Source organism: Aythya fuligula, chromosome 4 (genome assembly GCF_009819795.1).
Source record: "Aythya fuligula isolate bAytFul2 chromosome 4, bAytFul2.pri, whole genome shotgun sequence".
Lineage (NCBI taxonomy): Eukaryota > Metazoa > Chordata > Aves > Anseriformes > Anatidae > Aythya > Aythya fuligula.
Window position 1 is genome coordinate 44,828,211 of NC_045562.1, and position 22,309 is coordinate 44,850,519.

At 48.5% G+C, this 22,309-nt stretch overlaps 1 protein-coding gene across 6 annotated transcripts in view; it reads right to left on the reverse strand.

The window, feature by feature from the left end:
• The window catches only part of SEC31A (SEC31 homolog A, COPII coat complex component), a 35,880-nt gene that overhangs the window by 2,813 nt on the left and 10,758 nt on the right, over positions 1-22,309 (reverse strand). Inside the window, exons 12-26 of one of the 6 annotated variants that reach the window (XM_032186475.1) lie at positions 21,897-21,971; positions 19,657-19,707; positions 18,777-18,854; positions 16,344-16,419; positions 15,484-15,662; positions 13,850-13,976; positions 12,943-13,088; positions 11,340-11,513; positions 10,888-11,061; positions 8,144-8,236; positions 7,383-7,491; positions 6,625-6,936; positions 2,734-2,792; positions 1,216-1,482; positions 897-1,016 (exon numbers count right to left, since the gene is read on the reverse strand). In XM_032186475.1, the coding sequence (XP_032042366.1) occupies positions 897-1,016; positions 1,216-1,482; positions 2,734-2,792; positions 6,625-6,936; positions 7,383-7,491; positions 8,144-8,236; positions 10,888-11,061; positions 11,340-11,513; positions 12,943-13,088; positions 13,850-13,976; positions 15,484-15,662; positions 16,344-16,419; positions 18,777-18,854; positions 19,657-19,707; positions 21,897-21,971 (2,040 nt within the window). Of the gene's footprint in view, positions 1-896; positions 1,017-1,215; positions 1,483-2,733; positions 2,793-6,579; positions 6,937-7,382; positions 7,492-8,143; positions 8,237-10,887; positions 11,062-11,339; positions 11,514-12,942; positions 13,089-13,849; positions 13,977-15,483; positions 15,663-16,343; positions 16,420-18,776; positions 18,855-19,656; positions 19,708-21,896; positions 21,972-22,309 lie in introns of all 6 variants that reach the window. The other 5 variants (XM_032186474.1, XM_032186477.1, XM_032186476.1 and 2 more) reach the window with 5 other exon arrangements.

Below are 22,309 nucleotides of genomic sequence, written 5' to 3' on the forward strand. Positions count from 1 at the left end.
TTTCCCCCCCGGTATAACAGTGACCGAGCAGTGCCTGCGTGTGTGCCGACAACAACTGCTGGAAACAGTCAGGGCAGTGTTTCTCAGTGTCACACACCAGGAACGCTTGCTCTGCCTAAGAATAGAGACTGTACAAAAAGCAAGGACGCAATTTGTGTTGGCAGAGCAGAGAAGCAATCCCTGGGTACAGATGTGAACTGAATGCTTCTGCCTTTGTTGTGTGTCTAGGAGAAGAGGGAAGACTCATTCAAGGAATAAAAGGTCAGAGGGCCCCGTGCTGTATCTGGCTTTTATCCCTCTGTTCTATAGGGTAACCTTTAAAAACAGCATTTTGAGCTGTTGAATGCTGTTGAACCTTATGGGCTGCCCCCAAAGCAGGGTTTATGGCCTCTAAAAAAATTCTGCGAAGGAGGGGTCAGGTGAGTCCACCATGAAACTGCTGCACTGAGACACAAGGGGGAAAGAAGTACCTGCAACATCAAGTCAAAACTACAGAGCCAGCTGAAATGGCACAGCAGACCTCACGCTAGTGGCGTCGAGTGCCCAATATACAGCCACAGCGCTCTCCGACAGCTCAGCTCCTGGTAGCACAGAAGAGTGAGTCTGGGCTGCTGACCGAGCACACGGAGGTCCCTCCTGACGCCCCCAGCCTTCACCATCCACCTTTCAGCATGCAGCAGGCGTGAGGTGAACCGTCAGCATCAGGGCTGTGTGGCAGTGTGCTCTTCACTGACCACAGAGATAAGTGAGAAGCTCGGAGATGGCGTGGCTTTTCTACACATTGCTCGTGGCTGCTCAAAGCAGCCTTCTGACGGGCTGCGATGGCCAGCCTGGCTGAAGCTACCAGTGCATGCTCCTCAACACAGGGAGGCTCTGGGAACACTGCAGGGACTTACTGGATCGGAGGCAGACAGCAGGCACCGCTGGATAAGAGCTTCAAACGTGGTCTTCAGAATAAGGTGCTCCTCAGGGATGGGCTTCTTGGTTATCTTCTCTGTTGGCAGTGCCTGCACGTGCTGAGAAACAGAGCAAGTCAGGCTTCCCAGGTCACTCTGCCACCACCCATCCTTTTTACCTAAACACAGCCGCACAAAACCAGTGCTAAGAAACCACCGCTAAGAACTCTGCAGAGCACCTCTGAAGTACAGCAAATCTCCCACCCCACGGGGCTCTGCTGGCGTCCACCCCCCCCACCAAACAGCGGGGTTGCTTTACCTGGATGGCGTTGCCAATCGGGGCCCCCGGAGCCCCCTCAGTACTGGGTTTGGAGGCAGCAGGAGGAACGATGCACGGCCCCAGGGGCTGTGGGGCGGGCGGGTATGGGCCCTGCAGCGCCGGCTGCCCCGCGGGGAGCTGCGGAGCCTGGAAGCTGGGAGCGCCCGCGGGCGGCGCCGGGGCCTGCTGCATCTGGGACTGCGGGTCTGCCAGCGGGGTCATGATGGGCGACGTGATGGGCACCGGGGGCATGAAGTTATCAGGGACCTGGGGGAGAAGGAACAGCGTCAACACGGCTGGTGGCACAGCAAGGCATCCAGCTCCCACCAACTAATCCACCCCAGCAGCTGGGGCACAGGGCAATACCCCACGATGGCAACATGGGATCCCAGTCTCTACTTGTGGGTATTTCAGAAACATATGGTAGGGAGAAGAGACAATAAAATGAGCTGCTAGTGTTTGCTGCTAGTGTTTGTATGCTTATGCATACAGCGAATCACAACGGGAGACTGAGACCAAAATAGTAAATCCTTAGTTATGGAGAAAATGGCTGCAAATTATTCTGCGGGATGAAATGCAAGACAGCAAAGGCCCTGTTCTGTTCGCAGGAGATTTTTTCCTCAAGCCCTCAGGTCTGGCAGCTACTCTGACAACTCTTCCCCTCCTACCCAAGGACCTGGAGGCCTGAAAGGCAGCGTGCTGCCTGTAGGACACGTCCCAGCACTGGGGCAGCCAGGAGCACTCAAAACACCCCTGGTCTGTCCTCCAACAGCTTCAAAACCAGCTGCAGAGACCAAAACCCCAGGCTTACAGAAGACGTCTGCCCTCACCTTGGCACAGGCCTTATCTTGCCTGCTCCAGCTTTTTCTCCTTGCGATGAGCACTCCACATACTCCAGACTGTCTTGCTTCCCAGCAGCACCTGCAAGTGATGCTGACTGCTGGGGAGATGGGCAAGATAAAAGCAGCACCAGGGGACGAAAAGGCTCGCTCTGCTCTGTGCCAACCACCCCCAGTTATTTTGTCCTGCTACAATCTACGTTCTTTTTACAGAACTACATTGTCTGTACCACAAAAATTATCTTACTTTTGGCAGATCTCTCAAGGTCCACCCCTTAATCAGGATAAATTTCTCTCAGCTCCAGCACCACCATTAATCTATAACAATTTGCACAGCCTCATCGTTTCGCTTAAGTATCATCTCTGGAAAACCTCATCTGCTTTGCTGCAACGAACATGGTCCAAGGTATTCTCTTCATTCAAACCAGAATCAATGCTGTTATTAACAACAACTCTGGCACAAAATCACCTTCTCTAGAGGCCTAACCATTCTGAGAGAGATACCGCATAGTGCAAACGCAGGAAGGCCGCGCTCTGTTCACACGGCGTGGCTTTTGTTTGCAGCTAGCCCTTCTTTTGCCTTCTCCTGCCAACAAGCTTCCCCAGAGCAGGTTAAATTACTGCTTTTGAAATGGTCAGCACTCGGTTGTTTCGAGGCAGGGCTCCCCAGACTGAATACCTTTTTCTTCTTGGCAGCCCTGTTGAGGGCAGGAGGGTCGTTCCAGCCGTTCTGAGGCCCTGGGACAGAAAGAAAACAGAGACGGTAAGTACCTCAGGGACGGTGCTGCCTTTGAGCCCAGCCCGGCTGGCTCCCTGCCACAGCTCCACCAGCACAGCCTCTTTTTTAAACAGCACATCTCTTGCCAGATAGCTGCTTTCAACAGATGGACCCCACGAAAAGGCAGGCAGTTGCCTACACCGTGGCCCAAACACAGCTCTGCTACGCAGACCGCCTGTGTTAAGGCAACTTGACGGTTATCTGCGAAGTTTTCTCCTCCCCATATGACATTAGTCAGTCTTTTTTTTTTTTCATATGTGTTCCCCAGCAACACAACACGGTAATTACAGGCATAAAAGAGGCAAGGGGAGCCTTAAACATTTCCAGCCCAGATCACCCAGCCACCGCGGAGACACACGGAGCCATAAAGCCAGGCTTCCCCTGCCAGCGATAGCAGGTTTACGGGCGCTTTGTGCCCTGCAGGCAGAGCAGAGCTGCTGGATCAAGGAGACCAAATGTAGCCTGGTCCAACACAGACAATTTGTTGTGAGCTGAAGAACAACAGAGGATGGCTGAGCAGACCCACTCCCAGGCCAGGGCAGTGCTCTGTGCCAGCCCTTTTGCTCCTCAAGCACAGCGTCAGCGTGTTAGGCATGGGTCCCGTCTCAGCACAGAGCACGTGCTGTGGGGACCACAGTATTATCTGTCAGCCGTGGGCTCGACAAGCCATCAGGATTTATTGCACAAAGCCACAGAAAGCCCAACCCAAGCCCTTGCCCAGTGGATTTTTTTCACCACAGCATTTTTCACTTAGCAAACGATCAATTCGCCTCAGACAGAAGAACACACCACCACTGCAGAATTCGTTCAAGTGATCTGAAATTTCATTTTCTCCTGGGCTTTTGTTGAACGAGTTTCACATCCAGAGCACATTGGCGGGGTAAATGAAAAGCAAATTAACCCCCCTTTCACATCTGGTTTCTTGTGAACCAAAGTCAACACCAGCGTCCCCAGGGCTCTGCTCCTCCCTATCGCCAAAATCCCTTCTCAGAGTATTTCTGATACAGCAAGTCTAACTTCTGCAGTGCTGATAGTGCTAGCACATTAAGAAAACCTCCCCGTCTGATATTAATTTCCTGGAATAATTTGCTTTAAAAAAAAAAAAAAAAAAAAAGGCAAAACAGCATTTGATTCTGTGGTTAAAAACTCCAGACATGTTGTTATTGGTTTTAATTAAGGAATTAAAGTTTGATTTGATTAAATTGTAATTGGCAAACAGCATTGCACTTAATGTTCTCTGAGAAACGTATGCATTATTGATGTTTGTTCAATTAATTTCACGTAGGGGCTGTAATCATTTCCAGCCTAAGAGGTACCTAGTTCACCTGCCAGGGGAGAGGCCTGGTCTGGAGCTGGTAGGTTTTCTGCAGATAAAACGCAAAGAGAACCAAAAAAAAAAAAAAAAAGTTTTTCTTCAAAACTGATAAGACAATCTGCCTGTAATTTTAAATTAGCAATTTAGTTTCAATAAGCAGGAGAAGTCAGGAGAAAAACGTCTAACTTAATTAAAATGCCAACCGAGACAGGAATCCTTTGACCTACCCACCCTGTGAAATTGCTTTTTGTCTGTCTACCCCAAAAACAAATCCCTTCCTCTCGCCATGCAGTAAAATTGTTTCTAGTCACTTCTAAGAGAAGTTCCGGAGTCCTGGCCCACTTCTTTGCCTCTCCCTGTGTTCTCATTTCCTATTCCTGCAGGCCATTCCAGCACAACTGGCAGACCATTGCTCTTAGGAACCATCATTTTACCATTACACAAAGTTTTTCAGGAGATGTTTTGAGGGTTTGACTTTAGGGTGGATGTCACCTATTTTCCTGAGTCAAGGCTCTTATCTGTACCGTGGAGACGCAGGAGCCTTACACCTGTGCAAAAAGATGCTCTGCCTGCTGGCCAAGCAGCAAATCCAGATGGCACCACAGAGCCAACACATTGTTCTCTATTTCAAAGAGAAGAGAAACACCATGGTTTAACAATTCTCCCCTGATGTCGGCCTGATGTGCTCGCAGCTCTGCTGCAAACACGTCCCTTAGCTCACAGTATGAGACAAGACTCTGAAAACTACAACTCTCTTCAAAGCAGGTTCACAGAGAGATGCTGAAAATGAGCATGAAGATGGGCTTAGCTGCTGACTGGAGCTCTAAGTATGGCTTGACACACTAAGGTTGCACACACTTACAAAAAACCTGAGGTCTTAACAGAGCTGTTTATTTTTAAGTGCATCTCTAAACCCAACCCAGTTCACAGGCTGGGTGCTATTCAAGACTGAATTTCAGATCATTCTCCCAGCCACCCTTAATGAATCACATTTGCAAAGTGAAACCTGATGTTCCTGTAGCAGACCACCACAAAAGCCAGAAACACAGCACCCCAAAGCCTTGATCAGCACAGCTCCATGCTTTGCATCACAACAGTTACAGCTAAGATTTACTGCTGCAGTTTTGGTGGATCTCATACCAAGGCACCCTGCCCCAAGCAGCGTTGCTTTTCTGGAATACATGTTGCTGGCGCAGCGTATAAAGCCTAGGCACACTAATTGCAGCATGTACACGGCAAGGTTTTTTCCTCCTTCCTATTTATGTGTTTTTTGAAAATTATGTATAATTGAGAAGCAGAGTGTGCTTCGTCCTGTAACGAAGGGCCAAGGGAGGTCCCAGTAGGGTATCTGCAAGGGTAACAGAGAGGACACCAGGCGTGGCTGCAGGATGGAGGGAAAAAGCCTCTTCCCTGCCTCACTGTGCTCCTTTGTGTTTCTCACTGGAGCACAGGGCCATTTCTGCCAAAACCACATGCCCGTGAGCGAAGGCAGAGTGCTCACGGCGTGCTCCCAGCCTCCTGCAGCACCTCCTCACAGCTCTGCTGCCAACACCAAGGCAAGATGCCTCCTGTGCACTGCGCCACCCCAACGACAGGGGGTCACAGTGGGATCCTTCAGGCCATCCCGTCAGCGTCCCTGAGACATCCCTCGGATCCTGCCTGACAGCCCCTCTGCTCCTAACTCTGGTCCTTGCCTCTCCAGCTGGACCCCTGGATGTGAAGCACATTTCCTGCAAGGCCTGATGCAAGACAGGTGGGTTAAACTCAGCGAGGTCGGTGTCCCACAGCAAGCACAAACACATGCTGGCAGTCCCGAGGGCTGCCAGGAGCCCTCGCTCCTCACCTTGCTGTGTGCTCAAACATGCTCTCAGGGCCAGCCACGTGCACCTGCCTCTGATTCACATTTAGGAAAGAGGCCATGTGAAAGCATTTCTAAATCACTTCTGATTATCTTTTAAGGCATTGATGGCTACAGTAAACCCCATCGTGCTAAGTGGCTAGGGAAAAAACAAGTGAGCTGATGCCACAGGGAATGCCGTGTGAATTAAACACGCTGCCAGTCCTGGGCTTGACCTGCTGCTCACCACACAGGGACAAGCTCATTTTTCTCTTTCGCTCAGCAGGTGGCAGGTTAGGGTGCCAGCCTCAGCAGGTTAACGCTGCGCCACCACCCATCTGCTGGATACGACAGCCTCCTAAGGAGATGGTGCAGAGCACCACGTCCCGGGCCAGACACAAGGGAGCACTGGCTGCAGCGACACAACCATAGCATCACCAGATGCACAGGGATGATGATGTGGTTTAGAAATGCTTTCAACTGGCACAAGCCAACTTGGTAGAGAGCATTCACAAGGCAACGTGCACACGGGTAGGAGAGTTACCGAGCTCATAAACCCGCCCCCTCCCCGCCTGCCCCCCGTCCAAGCGCAGACCTGTTCTCTGGGATGCAGGAAGGTCACTGGCTGCAGGCAGAGTACCTGTTGGTCCAGTAGGCAATGCATAAGCCACAGAAGTTGCTGGAAGTCCTGGCCTGCCATGCTGAAAGGATGCACCAGAAGGAGGGAGGGGGAAGGAAGAGGCAGGGTTGGGGCCGGTGGGGGAGGGCTGAGGCTGCCCTGGGTACAGTGGGGCGGGCGCAGGGTGGGCAGGGGCAGAGGGCAGGTAGGGAGGGGTGGTGTTAGTGGCTGGGTTGGGGTAAGGGGCTGAAGCAGGGGCAGAGAGAGGCTGCTGAGGCTGATAGAGAGCTGGTCCCCCCGTTCCGAAAGAGTACTGCTGTGTGGCCTGATACGCTACAAATGGAGAAAAGAAGAGATTCGGTCAGTAAATCAGGACAAAGGGGTGCGTTTTCTCTGCTTCCTGCTCCTTCCCCCCCCCTCAGACCAAAGCCTGGTGCTCTCGGCACTGCCAGCCGGCTGAGACCCACTGCAGTCCCCACGGTGCCTCTTGGAAGGGTTTGCATCAACGGGAAGCCTGTGCCCGGGAGGTGAACCACATCCTTGGGGAGCCAGTCCAAGCTCACAGCCTTTCACCGGGGGCTCTGGGGCTCTTCAACTTCACCACTTCTCCTCCACCCATCTCTCGAGGTCATCCCAGGAGATTCTTGCCAAAAAGCATCAGGTTGGCTTGGTCTAAACCCTCCCAACGCCAAGGAGGGGGCTGGCTGTCCCCAGTAACCCCAGTTATCACCTGGCCAGTCCAGCTGGGCAGGAGGGAGCGGGGAGCTGCAGCTACTCACTCTGCGGGTAGGCAGGACGGGCCCCTGCTTGCGAGTACATGGCTGGCTGCGGCGCGCTGGGGTTCACGGCTCCCGGCATGATAAATCCCGGAGGAGGCGGGTTGTCTCCCTGTGAAACGAGTAAAAAGGGTGGGGGGAGGTAGGGTTTAGTGATGGTCAGCAGCACCGAGGCAGAACCGTAACAAAATCATCAGTTCCCAGTTCATAGGCATGAAGCCACCTGCCCTGAAAAGCCACGGGCACGGGGGCAAACGCTTGCGTGGGGCTGGAAGCACAGCCTGCAGGTGCAGCGCGACTTCAGCAGCAGCAGCAGAGGAGCACGCAGCTTCCTGCTGAGGGCAGAGCTCCTCAACAGCACTGTGTGCCGCTCAGCAAGTCTGACAGAGCCCTGCCATACACAGCATTCAACTCAGTGACTTTCACCTTAACTCTGAGGCATCGCAGGAGAGAGGAGGGAGAAAAAACCCACATTGTCACACTTGAAACATCCAAATGTGGGGCAAGGACTGGACTCAGATCACCCTGAGCTACCATGTGAGGCTTGCCAGAGCCACTCATCTGGGTGAAGGTGAAAAAATGAATTATATATATATTTTTAAACACAAACGTATAACGGAGGATGCAGAGGAGCAGAACCTGAGTACAGCAAAAGCTGCTGCTCCTTCTGCCTATCCGAGCCAGACTGTGTCAAGCGCACAGCCTGCACATGGGGGACTTACGGGGTGGAGCAGGGGCTCAGAGAGGAATAATGAAGGTTATACCTGTGTGTCAGAGGGACATCCTGCAGGAGGATGGCTGGGAAGGGCAGTGGGAGTTTTGTTACTCCAGGTAGTAACAGTAGGGGCAATTCTAACCTGAATCGAACAAAGAAATAGCAATCATGGAAAACAAAACATTAAGAAAGGCTAAAGGGTTTCACAAACCGAGATGCAAAGAAATGAACAGAGAAAGGTTTGCATGCTGGCACTTCCAACACAGCCAAAAAAATCACACAGGGAGGAGAAAAAGTGCATTCGAGGCTGCTAAAATCACCGTGCACTGGAGCCAAAGTGAATCACAGAGTGAAGATGAAGCACAGTGAAGAGGAAGCTACAAAGGGCCGTGGAGCGAGTGCAGTGTTACATGTGCCAACGAAGCTGGGTTTGCCCACAACATGATTGCTGCTAAGCCCTTTTTATTACATACTCCTATTGCAGAAGCTCCCGTCAGGCTACTGCATGGCATGGAGCATCGCTAACCACAGCTGGAAATCACAAATCCTTTGTTAAATTCAAACCTACTGCTTAACGCGAAGCATTTAAATTGAGCTTCTGATGCATTAAAGTTGTTAAAATCTGAAGCTAAGCTCTTGCATAGGCACAGACAAACATCTTAATACTAACTGCTTCTCCCTGAGTGCAGGCAGAAGGAAAGCCCAAACAACTTTGGTGTGTCTTTCCCCAACACTGTGCAGTGCCAAGGCCAACGCTGCCATCAGCTGTACAACAGCTGCTGTGAACGTCTGCATAAGGCTTTGAACCCTGGAGTTATCTAAAAGATTTGTCCTCCCTCCAACTTTTGTGCATTTTTATTTGAAAAAAAGGTGAAAAACGGTGTGAAATCCTATGCCAAAAGAAAGTGGAAGTTTAACGATATGTTCCTGTTAGGGACAACAACTACAGAAATGCCGCCTCAAGCTGGAACAAGCCACTGTGAGAGAGGGAGGTAGGAGAATCTTCCCGAGTAGAGGCAGAGTGCTGATGGCATTAAACTAGGATGCTGCTTAGTGTCTTTGCTAACTGTGGTGCATCGTGCAAACTGACTGAAGCAGGAAGCCTCGGGCCCCTTACCAAGGTCAGTCTCCTAATAAGAGTGTGAACCTGTTGTAAGGAACTAGTAGAAACTGGTCCTGCGGATGGACAAGAGCCAAGGAGCAACTGAGTCTGCACAAGGACAAGAGGTCAACTGGCGGTGATGAGGAAGAGTCATCAATCTTCATCCCTATGACCCCCGACGACCACCACCAGGATACACTGCATAAGCACAGATGGGAGGAGTTCATGGAAATGACTCCTTGGAACTAGTTTTGATACAAAGTGAGGACAGGTTATGAGTATGTACAGGCTCACCGTGAAACTTCACGCACATGTAGCTCTTTGCTGCATATAATCATGGCAAATTGCTGCATCAGGTGTGCACAACTTTGGTGGGACTACCCCCCGTGCTGCCCAGCGCTGAATAAACACACCTACTGTACAGCCTTACTGATTGTGGAGTCCATTTTCCGCAAGTCAAATATACCCACTTGCTTAAAAGGGAAAAAAAAAATCAACCAGAAGATAATAAGGCTTAAGTGTGCAATTTGTTTCCATTCTGGTTCACCAACAGATCACTGGGCACCTTTTGGAGCTGGCCCTGTCTGCTGCAAGCCCTCTCCATAGCTCCTGCTGAGCACACAGCCAAGAGCACAGAGGGCAAATCCTTCTCACAGTGTGCTTCAGGGCCTGCGATATTTGCCAGCTTTTAATCATGTGCTCAGCCTTCTTAAATAATAGCTTGAGGCATTTGGGAGACAGGAGGAGAAATGGGGGGCTGTGCTGTGAAAAGCATGGCTAAGCTCATGCCATCTAGAGGCAAGGTGCTGTTTTCCACAGCCACAAGGGACACGTAGCATCGCTTCTCAGTGCAGCTCATTGGTTACAGAAGGGAGGTCAGACAGGCAGCACAGAACAGCTGAATTCATCATTAGCAGCAACACGTTTAACATCAGACACAATTGTGTTAGCAAGGTACCGCTGTACAAACGGGATGAAGGCTTTGTCCCTTCAGAAGGTGGCCTTGTTAACGCCCGCAAGGGAAGGCGAAGGCACCCCCAGTTGTTAAGAGGGAGAGAACAAAGCCCAGCTCCCCACCTTGTCCCAGCCGTTCTCCCATCCTGCCCCCATTTTTCTGTGCTCCAAGCGCAGCACTGGGCGACACGCCCGCGCCTGCACCCCTCTTGTTTGCACATGGCCAAGAGCCACGCCATGAGTGCAGCCCCGCTCTGCAAAAAGCTGCGGCCGAAATCCCGCCTCCTAGTCCGGTGAGCACCATCCTCAGCCTGCTGGTAAAACCAGGGCACCTGCCTCCCCAGTCCTCCTCTTCATCCCGGCACAGCTCCCAGCCCCAGAGTCCCACACTCACCTGCTCAGTCTTCTGGCACAGCCGATGCTCAGCCCAGGCCTGCTACCGTCCCACCTGCTGCCCATGCTACCTACACTCCCCTTAAGCATGGTCAGGAGGGCTTTTCAAACTCATCCTCAAACCCAGACCGCTTGACAAGGCGTAAGGGGTATTTTCAGATGAGGAATAAACAAGGCATCCGCACTGATTGAAGAGCAGCACCTATCATTTGCCCCCCAGGTTGCTTGGAACGTGCATCTTAGAGCCCCAGAGTGGCCCCAAGAGAATGAAAAATAAAGTGCCCTCTGCATCATGCTCCGGAACCTAAGCACGATGTCTTGCAGCAACTGCCAAAACCAATTACCTGTTGGTAATACTGCTGTGCTGGGGCCTGAGGCCCTTGCATCTGCCCTGCCACAGCGCCAGCTCGTCCTTTGGGCATGGGCTGTCTGTCGTACGGCGCCTTGACAGCCTCCTGTCTTGCTGGCAGCTCCCCTTGGGCTCTGCAAAGCCTGTCCCGTAACAGCACGATGTTTGGCTGTGGACAGAGGACAAGGAAAGAAGGTTAAGTGCACTGCCCACCACCCACTGCATCCCACCGAGTTCCCTCCAAGAAGCCTGCTCTGCTTTATGGGACTGCAATCCATCTTTCCTGCAGGAGAAAGGCAGCTACTGGGCCAGCCTTACTGCCACTGGGAAACCTGCACCTGCTTCCCACCTCAAGGCTGCATCGCTCCCAAGCCAGCCTGCCTGTTAATACCAGCTGATGGAAAGGGGGAAACCGAAAGAAAGCAAAGAAGCCCAGAGGCCACATACCTGGTTGGTGCTGGCGGGCAGGAAGGTCAGAGCTGCAGCAATGCTGCCCTGGGCAGCCAGGAGGTTGGCGTACTGGCTCATCTTCTCAGCCAGAAGGGCCCCCACAGCATTCGGGTCCACGGCCTGGGTGAGCTGCACAGCCTTGCGCAGGATCACAACTTTCTCTATTAAATCCTAGGAGGTCAGGACAAAGGAAACAAGAAATGAGAACATGAGCCAACCTGTTCCTGTTTTTACCTGTTTGCAGCATTTGACTAAGTCAGTTCTTAACCACCTGAATCAAAAGCAACCAACACTTGCACTGGGAGACTTGTCTATGGCTTTCCGGCTGTTACTGTGAGGACAGTTTTTCCAGTATTCATGAGGAATGCTCCCTGTCCTGCCTTCCTTGTACATCCCCAACTACCACAGGGATGGGGTTTCTACCTAGTGCTAAGTTACAGAAACATGTTCCTGGTAGTTTTCTCGTCTTCTCCTATTTTCTTCCTCTAACTATGTTATATTGCAAGGTACTGCAAATATTCATTTGCCATCATTCAAATCTAATGACGGATTTAAAAGAGTGCACCACAAAGGATTTCAACAATACTTCACTAATTTGGAGTGTTGACTGACTATGCAGTAATAGACTTGCCTTTTTTGAAGTACTGATTCATTAGGAAAAATGCAAGTAAAAAAACGATCACAAAACCCACCAGCTTCTAGGTTTTTTAGCCATTTCTTACCACAGTTAACAACAAGCACACCAATTATGACTGCTATTTTTCAATATTACTGAGAACAAAACAATGGAATCAAAATGTAAATTCACACAGAAGTCTAACAAAGCCACCACACTGAAGAGATGGGTAAGAACTTTTCATTTTGCAAGTGGGGAGAAAAAAATAAAGTAATATCCAAATTACTCCAGTCCCTTCAATTTTCTAAAGATAGAGAATTTCAGCATGAACAGGTAGCATTACTTTGAGTACTTTCTAAAACTTGTCCTTCAAAGGCCCTGAACAGATGAAAGAAACTAAGATTACACTATAAAATAAATTACTCAATAATTGCTTCATTTCACTGTCATCAATCCTCCTATTCCCCCAAGATATTTGCTGTATGCGATGCATTTCTCTGCTGGAAACCAAACCTCGTATATGCAAACCCCCAGAGACAACGTTCATGAGAACCCTCCCACGGTTTTTCTCTACATTTAAATCATATTTATTAGATTTCTCCCCCTTAATATTTAAGCCATATATTCCAGAAGCAAAAATGTAGAAGTACACACCGATTGCAGAAGATGTGACCATTCCAAGCCACTTCTTTACAAACACACTCTAGGCCCTCAGACTTCCCACGGGCCTCTTATACAGAAGGCATGTTAGCCCGACCCCACAAAGAACAGAACAGACCCCACGGCCTTTGTGTTTCACCAAGTAATTTCTGATACCACATATACTTGTCGTTTCTACTAAAACCACCCATTCCAGAAGCAAAAGTTTTGCATCTTGATAGATAAGCAGCTCTCTTCATCAAAACTCCACACAGGTCATTTGATTTGAACACCATAGAATCCCCATCTGTTACTTCCAACCTCTTTCTTCACAGCAATACCAACCTGAAGGGACAAGGGGCTGTTTCCATCCTGAGCTTTGGTCCAGCAGGCAACAAGCTTTTCCACATTGCCGGCACAGATGTAACAGAGACAGGCCTGCGTCTGCAGAAGGCTGTCCCCCTCGCTCTCCAGCCTGTTGCCCAGGAGATCTAAGGAAAACAGGAGCAAAGACGATGCCTGTTAACCACCTCACAGATCTCCCCATTGCTACTGGGGCACAGGAAGCTGTCAACACCTGTTGTGCATCTCCTTAGCACCATGAGAAGAAATATTGCCTCTGGGCTCCATCTGTGAGGACATACATGTACATGTACTCCAGCGTCCAGCACAGGTCACCTCAGAGGGAAGCTCATGTTGTGGCAGCAAGGACTTGCCAAGCGCCTACAAACCAGAAACACATCAGAGAGGACAGTCCACTAGCTGACATGACAGAGGACAAGAGGCTGGGGCATCACCATCCTCTCTATCACCTGCTTTTTGCAGATCCTCACTCAGAACAGTGAGTACATGACTGCCAAGGGACTGCGAGCAAAGCTGTCAAAATACTCAGGGCTTATGTGTGTGCTGAAACACATCTGCACAGCTCAGCAGACACCGTGGCTGACATCTGAGAGGCACACAAGCATCGGACATGTAAGTATTGGCAATAAAACTTCCTCATGGATTGTACAGTGCACACACACAGCTGCTAGGAGGTGTCCACTCTGGGCCCAGAAAAACAGGGAACATACAATAAATACAGAACCCCAGAGGTTCCTCTCCTCCTCTGCAATGGTACTGAAGAACTGCATGACCCATCAAAGCAGCTAGTGAGGCATTACAATAATTTACCTGAAGGGAAAAAACAGTGGCAAAGCGTAGTTTCTGCAGCAAGTGGGATAAATGTCATTGGTCTGTAAAGCATCCTTACCACAAAGGGCTGCAAACTCATCCGGCCTGGCATAAGTGAGCACAGCAGCCAAAGCCTCTCTCCAATTCTGCAGATCACAAGACTGCACGATCTCCTTCCAGTTCTTTGTTACAACTGCAGTGATGAGCTGGGGCCAAAGGAGAGAGACCACAGTTAAGATCTTGGTAGGATTTCCTTTTTTTTTTTTTTCCCCCCAGTACAGTGTAATTTCTGTCTACTGATTGACTTATTCCCACTGCACCTGAGCTGGCTGTGGTAACCTGAGCCTTCCCTCATGCACACAGGCTGTCTGCCCACAACCCCTGAAAGTGAAATTCCAGTTTCTTCTGTCTCAAACTCCGCCTCCAGTTATTCTGCTTCAAACAAAAGACAGGCTTGGCAGCTGCGCTTCAGTCTAGTGAACAATGCCGTTGTCATGCCAAGAGTTCAAGCTCGGAAACAGCTGAACAAGCACTAAGGGCGCAGCTCGGGCCAGAAAAGAAACACCACCACCTGAACAACAACTACAAGGTTGTAACGACAAGGTCATGGCCCACTTGTTAGCACAGGCAGAGATAACTGGTCAGCTCTCCATAAAAACACCTTTCTCTAAAGGATCAACTCAGTAAAGCACACATTTCCCAATCCAGGTACCAAGTTTTCTTTTGTTTAGACCAAATGCAGCAAAGAAGCTTGGGGAAGAAACCCTGCCAAGTGCTAATACTTGAGATTCTCCTCCTGTCATACTAGAAATGCAAACCATTCCCACCTCAAACTGGCTCACAGATGGTGACCAACAAAATTCCACCTGCGGGCTGGCTGCAGCTCGTGAGGCTGGGTGCTCTAACTCCCCAAATGACCGTGCTGTGCTGCATGGCAGTCAGTTCTGCTCCAGGAAACTACTTCAGCAGCTGCCCGGTTAGAGGCCGCCTCCCGCTACTGCATCAAACACCTTTCTTTGCCACTGGACTGCTGAAGATTAACAGGAACCTTCTCTCCTCCTGTAAAAGCAGCCATCCTTGCTAGACACCGTCCTGTGCTCTTCTAAGGTCACTTCTCCCATCTCATCCTTCTTTTGCTAGTCGTGTCAGTACTCACAAAGGAAGATTTAGAAGAGCAGTGTCAGCAGTCCCCAGCATGGCAGAAAGCTGACAAGAATCAATACCTGGCTGGCCCTAAGATGCTGTCTCCTGCACACAGCAGCAGCGTGCCGAGATTACCTCGTATCGACTTAGCTACCTTCTGTGCACACAGCGAAACAAAGCATCAGCAAAATCCGTTCAGATTGATCCCAAGCATTACTTAAAGCTACTGGCACTGAGCACAGATCCTGCACAGCACCTGAAAACATGTCAGAGACTGAAGAGTACACTGTTTAAAATATTTATCAGTGTGAATCTACTACTGTACATGTATCTCAGAGACACTGGAAACAAGGCAAAGAACACTTTAGTGATATCCATGCACTGTGCCTCTTCCCTCCTTATCAATCAAATATTAAAGAAAATCTTTTTGCTCCAAGACATTGTGGAAAACTGGAATACATGTTAGCTTCCCACAGCAACAAACCTGTGAGATAGCAAGAAAACTTCTAAGGTGAAAAGGGGGTTGTCAAGAGTCTAGATGCAGGTTGTTTCTTAGCTGAAAATACATACCCTGGTGATTTTGCTCTGCATCTTCACAAAGTACTTTTCCTGTGTCCTAGAAAGCAGCTCTTGTCCGCCTGCGATGGCCAGGATAATGGCATCAGCCATGCGGTTATCGTGCAAGCAGAGATCTACTGCGCTCTCAAAGTTACCAGTCAGCAAAGCTTGGGTAATCAAGCCATCCACATCTGCAAGAGAGCAGTGCCTGGTCAGACCACGGCAGAAGAGTCACCTAGAAATGCAACAGCTGGTGATTCAGTCCCGCTCTACAACGCTGCACAACTTCCTCTGCAAAGCAGCCTGCAGGCACTCAGAGGGATGCTCCAGGTTCATCTCCAGTCACACCGTGGTCACAGGATGACCAGGTGGGACACTGCCAAGCATCACTTACCTTGCTGCAGAGCAATATGCTCGTACCTCATAGGCAGCACTTTTCTAAACAACCTCTGAAACAACTCCCATACATGCATTACTGGAAACAAAGTCAAACCTTGACAGGGTTTGGCTGGCTTCTGTGTTACTCAGGATCTCCTGTAAGTTTCTTTACAAACAGGGAGGTTAACACGCTTCATGCCTGACCAGGTGCATGCTTTTATGGTAACTGTAATCCCTCTCACAGTAGCCACATTACAGCAGTGGGGTACAGGAGTGCTTTACACTTCCTTCCCCGCATTAAAGCGGTATTTGCAGGAGTCTCGAGACTGCTGTGCAATGAATGGAGTAACAGAGGCCAGTCATGATAATCCTTCCTAATCTGTGCAGAAGTTTCCTTCTCACTGGAACACCAGTAGCAACATTATTATTTATAAACATCAGCACACACAATGGAATTGATACCTCCACTTTTTTTTTTTTTTTTTTTTTTTTACCTCCACTGACAGAGATGTTGAATGTCTTCTTCGCAGATCCCAAATCTTCAGTTTCTTGCTTATTGTCTTTAACCCTCTAAGAGAAAGAAAAAGCAAGGTTTTTGAGATTATGCACACATTTGGAATGCATACACGCATCTTTAAACAACATGGCTCTTGCACTAGAAGTTAAGGTAACTTCACCTGCCAGTTCCCTAAGAAGTCATTAGTTTTGAAGGAGAGAACGTTATTACCTGTCATTTGTTATAAAACTGCTTCAGCACATGGAATCAACTTCTCCCAGTGCCTGCACCAAATCAGCTCCTAAGTCAAGACTTCTCACAGTGTGCTTATCAAAAGATCTCTAGTGTATGTAAATGCAGCATTACAAAAGCTCCAATCTCTCTGACCACACCATTTATTTTTACAACAGATGCAAAGGGGAAAAAAGCAGCGAAACCCCCAGATTTACCACCACTGAAGGCTTAGACAAGCCTAAGTATGCCTACCTGGCGACCACAAAAACCACCAGGCAGACACCTGGATCCTGGGTACTGCTCTGCACAGGTGCACCCTGCCCACACACACACAGCCCTCTCAAAGCAAAACAACCACAAAATCAGATATTCTCCTTTCCTTCCTACTCCACCTCCAGTCCTAACCAAGAAGAGCCTCCCCTAACACTGCACAGGTTTCATTTTGCTCCATGTAGGGTTTCAGCTCATCCTCCAAACACCTGCATTAGGCACACCCCCCAGTTTAACAAGCACATGAACGCGTGCTTCACTTTGAACATGGAAGTTCAGAGTGCTCTGCACAGGCTTAAGGACTCTGCTGGATCAGTACAAGAGTGCTCAGCAGATGGAAGCTTCTGTAAGGCTCCCCCAGGAATTAAGAGGGAGGTCATTATTGGCAAACTTTTCAATCTGGGGCTTTTCAACACCTCTCCTCAATTTACAATACCAAAACCAAGTCTCTCTCCACCATAAATTGTGCAAAAAATGGTCTCTGCCATAAGTCAGCGTGCCAGTAGATGCAGTGGAAGCTGAAGAGGAAAGGCCCGGTAAGAACGCCCTGCTTACACGCTGATTTGTGGAACAGTACTGGAGAGGATGAACAACAGGCACACAGCTGACAGAGCATTTGGAGCAGGGAGGCAAAACTGCAACAAGTGCTATGTTTGGCTCATGAGACAGGCAGTCTGCAAAATTAATTTGCTGTCAGATGTTGCGTGACGCATGGTTGATATCAGCTGAGAGCGTGTTGTGGCTGGGCCCATTCACTTCATGGATGTGACAGCCCTCCCTCGTGCAGCACCCGTGGCTCCAGGCCAACCTCACAAATATTTACCAGCCATGCCGTCAGGCTACGGGTGGGTTTGGCCAGGAAGTTTCTCTTAGAAGAGATTGGTTGTGAGGTATCTTGTAAATCACATACAGTGAAAATGTGTGTGTGTATTCACCGCTACAGACCTATAAACTAACAACCAAGCACACCAGCTAAAGGCAGCTCCATTCTGGGGTCCTTAACACGCTGTTACGTGGAGTTGACAGCTGCACTGCTCCAACACGTGAGCCCTTCACCACCATCCTCATCATCACAGACAACTACAGACAGGCCCCAGACAAGTTTAACTCCACTGGGAAGCTGATGCAACGCTGCAAATCAACACTGCTGGGCTAACAGCTCAAATTCTACCCTACGAGGCAGGTGGGTATTTTCACTGCTGTTAACCACATGCAACACAGGCTGGGTCCTTCATTCAAATCACAGACCTGTACATGGAAACAGCGCTGTTCAGACAGGCAGAAGCAAACAAAAAGCTGCAGGAAGCACTGTTGTGGAGGACAAAATGCCCACAAAAAAACTGACCAAACTGTTGCAACAGAGTTAAGAGCTAACTACTGAAGACTGATACTCCCTGTTCAGGTGCAAATGGGCTGGCACCCAGTGGAAGCAACTAGTATTTCCCCTTTTCCCCCAGTATCACAGCTACATCTCTGTAAAGGGCTCTGTCTAGAAGCAGAGCAGTAATAAGTTGACTGCTCAGTAACTTATCAGCCAGAGGAAAAGAAGAAAGCAGTGATCAAAGACAAAAAAAAAAAAAAAAAAAAGAGGAATGCATGAGAGTTGTGGCAGATCATTTAGTATGTGTTAGCTGAGTGTCAGAGTAAAAATTATGGCAGATGATGGTCCTTGGGTCTGGTGCTAACTGCACTGTTAGGTAATGAACACATTCTTCACTGCGACCAAAACCTGTCTGCGTGACAGCTGCAACTGATGAGAAAACCCCGTGGAACTTAACAAGAGCCCGCATTTTCCTCATTCTCAGTAACTTCTTGTATTTCCAGAAATACTCGGCAGCAGAAAAAGGCAACAAGATGAAATGCTCTTCACAGTGGTGAAGTAAATATGCAGTAGGCCACCAGGGTTAGTCTAGAGGACGACAGATACCTCTCCCAAGAACGGCTCCTCTGCAGCCTGGCCTTCATCCCTCTCGTTCGGTACAGATGCATCAGATTCTGTGGGAGCCTTCAGCAGAGAGAAGATGCCATAAAATAAAAAGAGCCAGCAGAAGAGAAAGAAATACTCTGCGCTGCAGAGCACAGCCACCTTCCAACCGATAGTCAGAGCCAGTCTGCAAAGCAGCAAAACACATTGGCAGCACACACACAAATATGACAAACGTGGCAGAGGCCTCTATTTCCTTGCTCTTTACTACTGCACAGTATCTTTCAATCTTAAACACTCTGAAAACGTGCAGCAAATCTTTTTTTCCCCCTTAGGCCACAACAGATGACATCCAGGATGCGTAGGGCACAAGAATAAGCACTCCCCACGGTGGACTCAGGCTGTTACTACAGGCAGTGCCTGCACGATGAGCATCTGCCAGGCAGTGCAGCGTTACAGAGCCAACTCTTGGTCCTGTTTTTATTTATTTATTTTTTTAAGCCCGGGGAAGGTGCTGTTCTTGACACCAGCTGCCAAGCAGTAAGGCTCTGTCCTACCTCAGGGACAGCAAAGTGCGACGGTGGGTGGGATGTGGGCAGCAAAAGGAGAAAGTATGGGGACATGACTGAGACCTTTCACCAAAACCTGTGACTGACAGCCCATCGTTAGTAAACAGGAGGAGGTTTGAGTGGAGGAAAGCAGTCCTGCGTTCTCCACAGGTACCTTCATCCTACTGAATGTAGGGAATTGTCCTGTGCTGACTTATTTCTGACTTGCTCTGTCTGGGACAGTCACCAAGCAGAAAGGAAAGTTATTCTTCCTTTGCACATTACGATGGCGTTATAAAACTACACGAGGAGTTAACACGTACGTCTTTGCTTACCTCTCCCAATTCACCATCTGCACGACCCTCTTTATTCAGAGCTGACGTAATCTAAAAAGAACAACCAAGATTTATTAAGTAAGTGCACGTTTATTCTAGGGACAGACTTCCCACCAATCTCTCCAACTGGCAAACGTGGCTACTCTGCTGCTTGCACAACAGTTAGCACAAAGCTAGAGCCATTTCCTTCCCCAGCCTGGCGATGGATTTACTGCTAAGCCCTGCGTACCCCAAGCTCTGGTGGAAACAACAACTTCTCTATGCCTTTAAAGGTTTAATTGTTAACTCGAGGGCCTCAAACCTCACTAGAGCTGCTGGAAACCACAGTAATAAAAACACTGTCAGAACATACAAGAAAAAACCCTCTGTCTGCACTGATTAGGGAAAAGGAAACGGTGACAACCTTGCTGGAACAGGGAACTGGTCAGGAAGCTGTGGTTTCAAGCACAGCAGGCGTATGGCCTCGGGGTAGAACTTTCTAAGGTATAGAGGAGTTAAATCCCCAGCTTTTACTGCTTTTAAAGGCAAATCAAGACTCCAGATTAATTTTGAGGCCCTCAAAATGCCAATTTCATGTGCAGAATTTAAAACACACGCAAAAACCCCCACATTAGTTGGGCGTCTAGAAGCCTGGATTTAGTAATGCTGCTTATTATCATCTATCGCCTTGAATTTAGCAAGTTGTGTTTTACCCCCACAGGCTGGTTTTCACAAAAAAAAAAAAAAAAAAAAAAAAAAAAAAGGTCAAATAGCTAGGGATAATTTTCATTTTTAATCATTAGTATACAATAGGAAGGAGAAAACCAGTTTTTGGCTCACATATAACAATCCCAGCCTTTCAAAATAATAAAACACAACACCATGTTCTTACTAACTGATTCCAAGAAGCCAAAGTCACTGGCTGTATTTTATTTTTTTAAGCTTTTCCTGCTCTATCAGTAAGATGAAAAGCAAGTTGTGATTCAGGAAAACGATGGGCTAAGTCCAACATCTCAGGCCGCTCGATTCAGTCACGTCCAGCTCTTCCCCATGGGCAATGCCCATCAACCCAAGAGCAGCAGTGGTGGGGGACTCCCGTCTGCCCCCACAGTACCACCACTGCTCCCTCTGCGGGAGCAGGACCAAGTTGCACCTGAGCATTTTAACTGCAAGCTGCTTTCAGAAGACAGGATTTGTCTTGTGCTTGTCTTTGAGTCACGCTACAAAAATCTAGATGCTGAGGACAAACTGTGACAGATAACGTAATGTTTTTGCTAATCATAATGAGTTTGGCCCGGAAGCCATTTAATTCATAAACATGATGCCATTTTCAGAGCCACTCTTTCAAAACAAACATTAGATTGATACAACAGAAATGAGTCACACACTTAAATATCTACTGAATCAGAACTGATAAAGCATTAGACAGTTCCTAGGTACAGCACTGCCAGCAGCTAGGAGCCAAAACTCACAGCAAGTATCCCTCTGTACCACTAAGATAACCAAGGTAACTCCTAAGATGTACAAACTGCTTCCTGAAACCCAGTTTGCCGTTCCAAATGTAGTCATGTGTGATCTTTGTTTTCTTTTTTCCTAAAACCAAAAGTCACCCCCCACAAAAAGGGACTATCCAAGGTTAGCAAAGTAGTTAATGAAACACTGAAGAGTGCTTGCATGTTCTTCAACCAGAAAGCCTAAAACCAGATGAGATTCAGTGATACTGCAAAATCAAGATGTCACATATCAACAAAATCACACAAACTGTAACAACAAATATCAAAGCTTTGGATGGGTGAAAATTTCCCATCAGCAAGGGACACTCAGATGTAAACAGGCCTCAGAAGTATGTCGGGTGCTTTGAAATTCTTATTGTACAACCATATTGCAAGATGACATAGCTAATAAAACCCAAAGGAAACCGCAAGTGCTGTAAAAATACCAGAATTACTCAAGGTTTCTAGTACCCCCTGGAACAAAGGAATTCCTCAAATAACACAAATATTCACGTCCGCCTTGTTTACACAGAGGACCGAGCACCACTGGTCTTACAGCTATTTGGAAAGCTGCAGCGCTGACAAACACTGTCTGATGAGAAACACACTGAAAACAGCCTTGTATAAAAAAGTTTCATGTATGGAACAGCTTGTGGATTACTGGCAGAGGCTCCTGCAGTCCCACATGTAAATGATTACATCGATTGTACTTGGCAGATACAGCCATCAACAGCAAAGCGTTTAAGCCCAGCTTCCAGGCACATTTACCTTATTCCTCAGATCGTCTTTCCTGTATCCCAACAGCTCAAGGTATTTAGCACGTGAATCTTCTTCAAAATTCACCTTAAATAAAAGTTATAAAGAATACATTTCAATTCATCAATTCCTCACCCAGCTGGCTTTTCACTTGACTGGGACAGTGACTGAGAGGGAAAAAAAAGACATAAAAAAATGAGAAAGGTTTCAGTGAGCTGGACAGCTGAGCAGGTAAGCAAGGCTTCAATTTGGTTAATGGAGGTTAACTGCCTGCAAATCTGCTTCACCCAGGAACCTCTAAATATTCACAGCAAACAGTGAAAAGCAGGCACAAAGATGCAGTGATAGGGGATGACTAAAACACAGAACACCTTTGGCAAGCTGTGGCTTCTCCTATGGTGTCCCAAGGGCCCTGACCCTGGGAC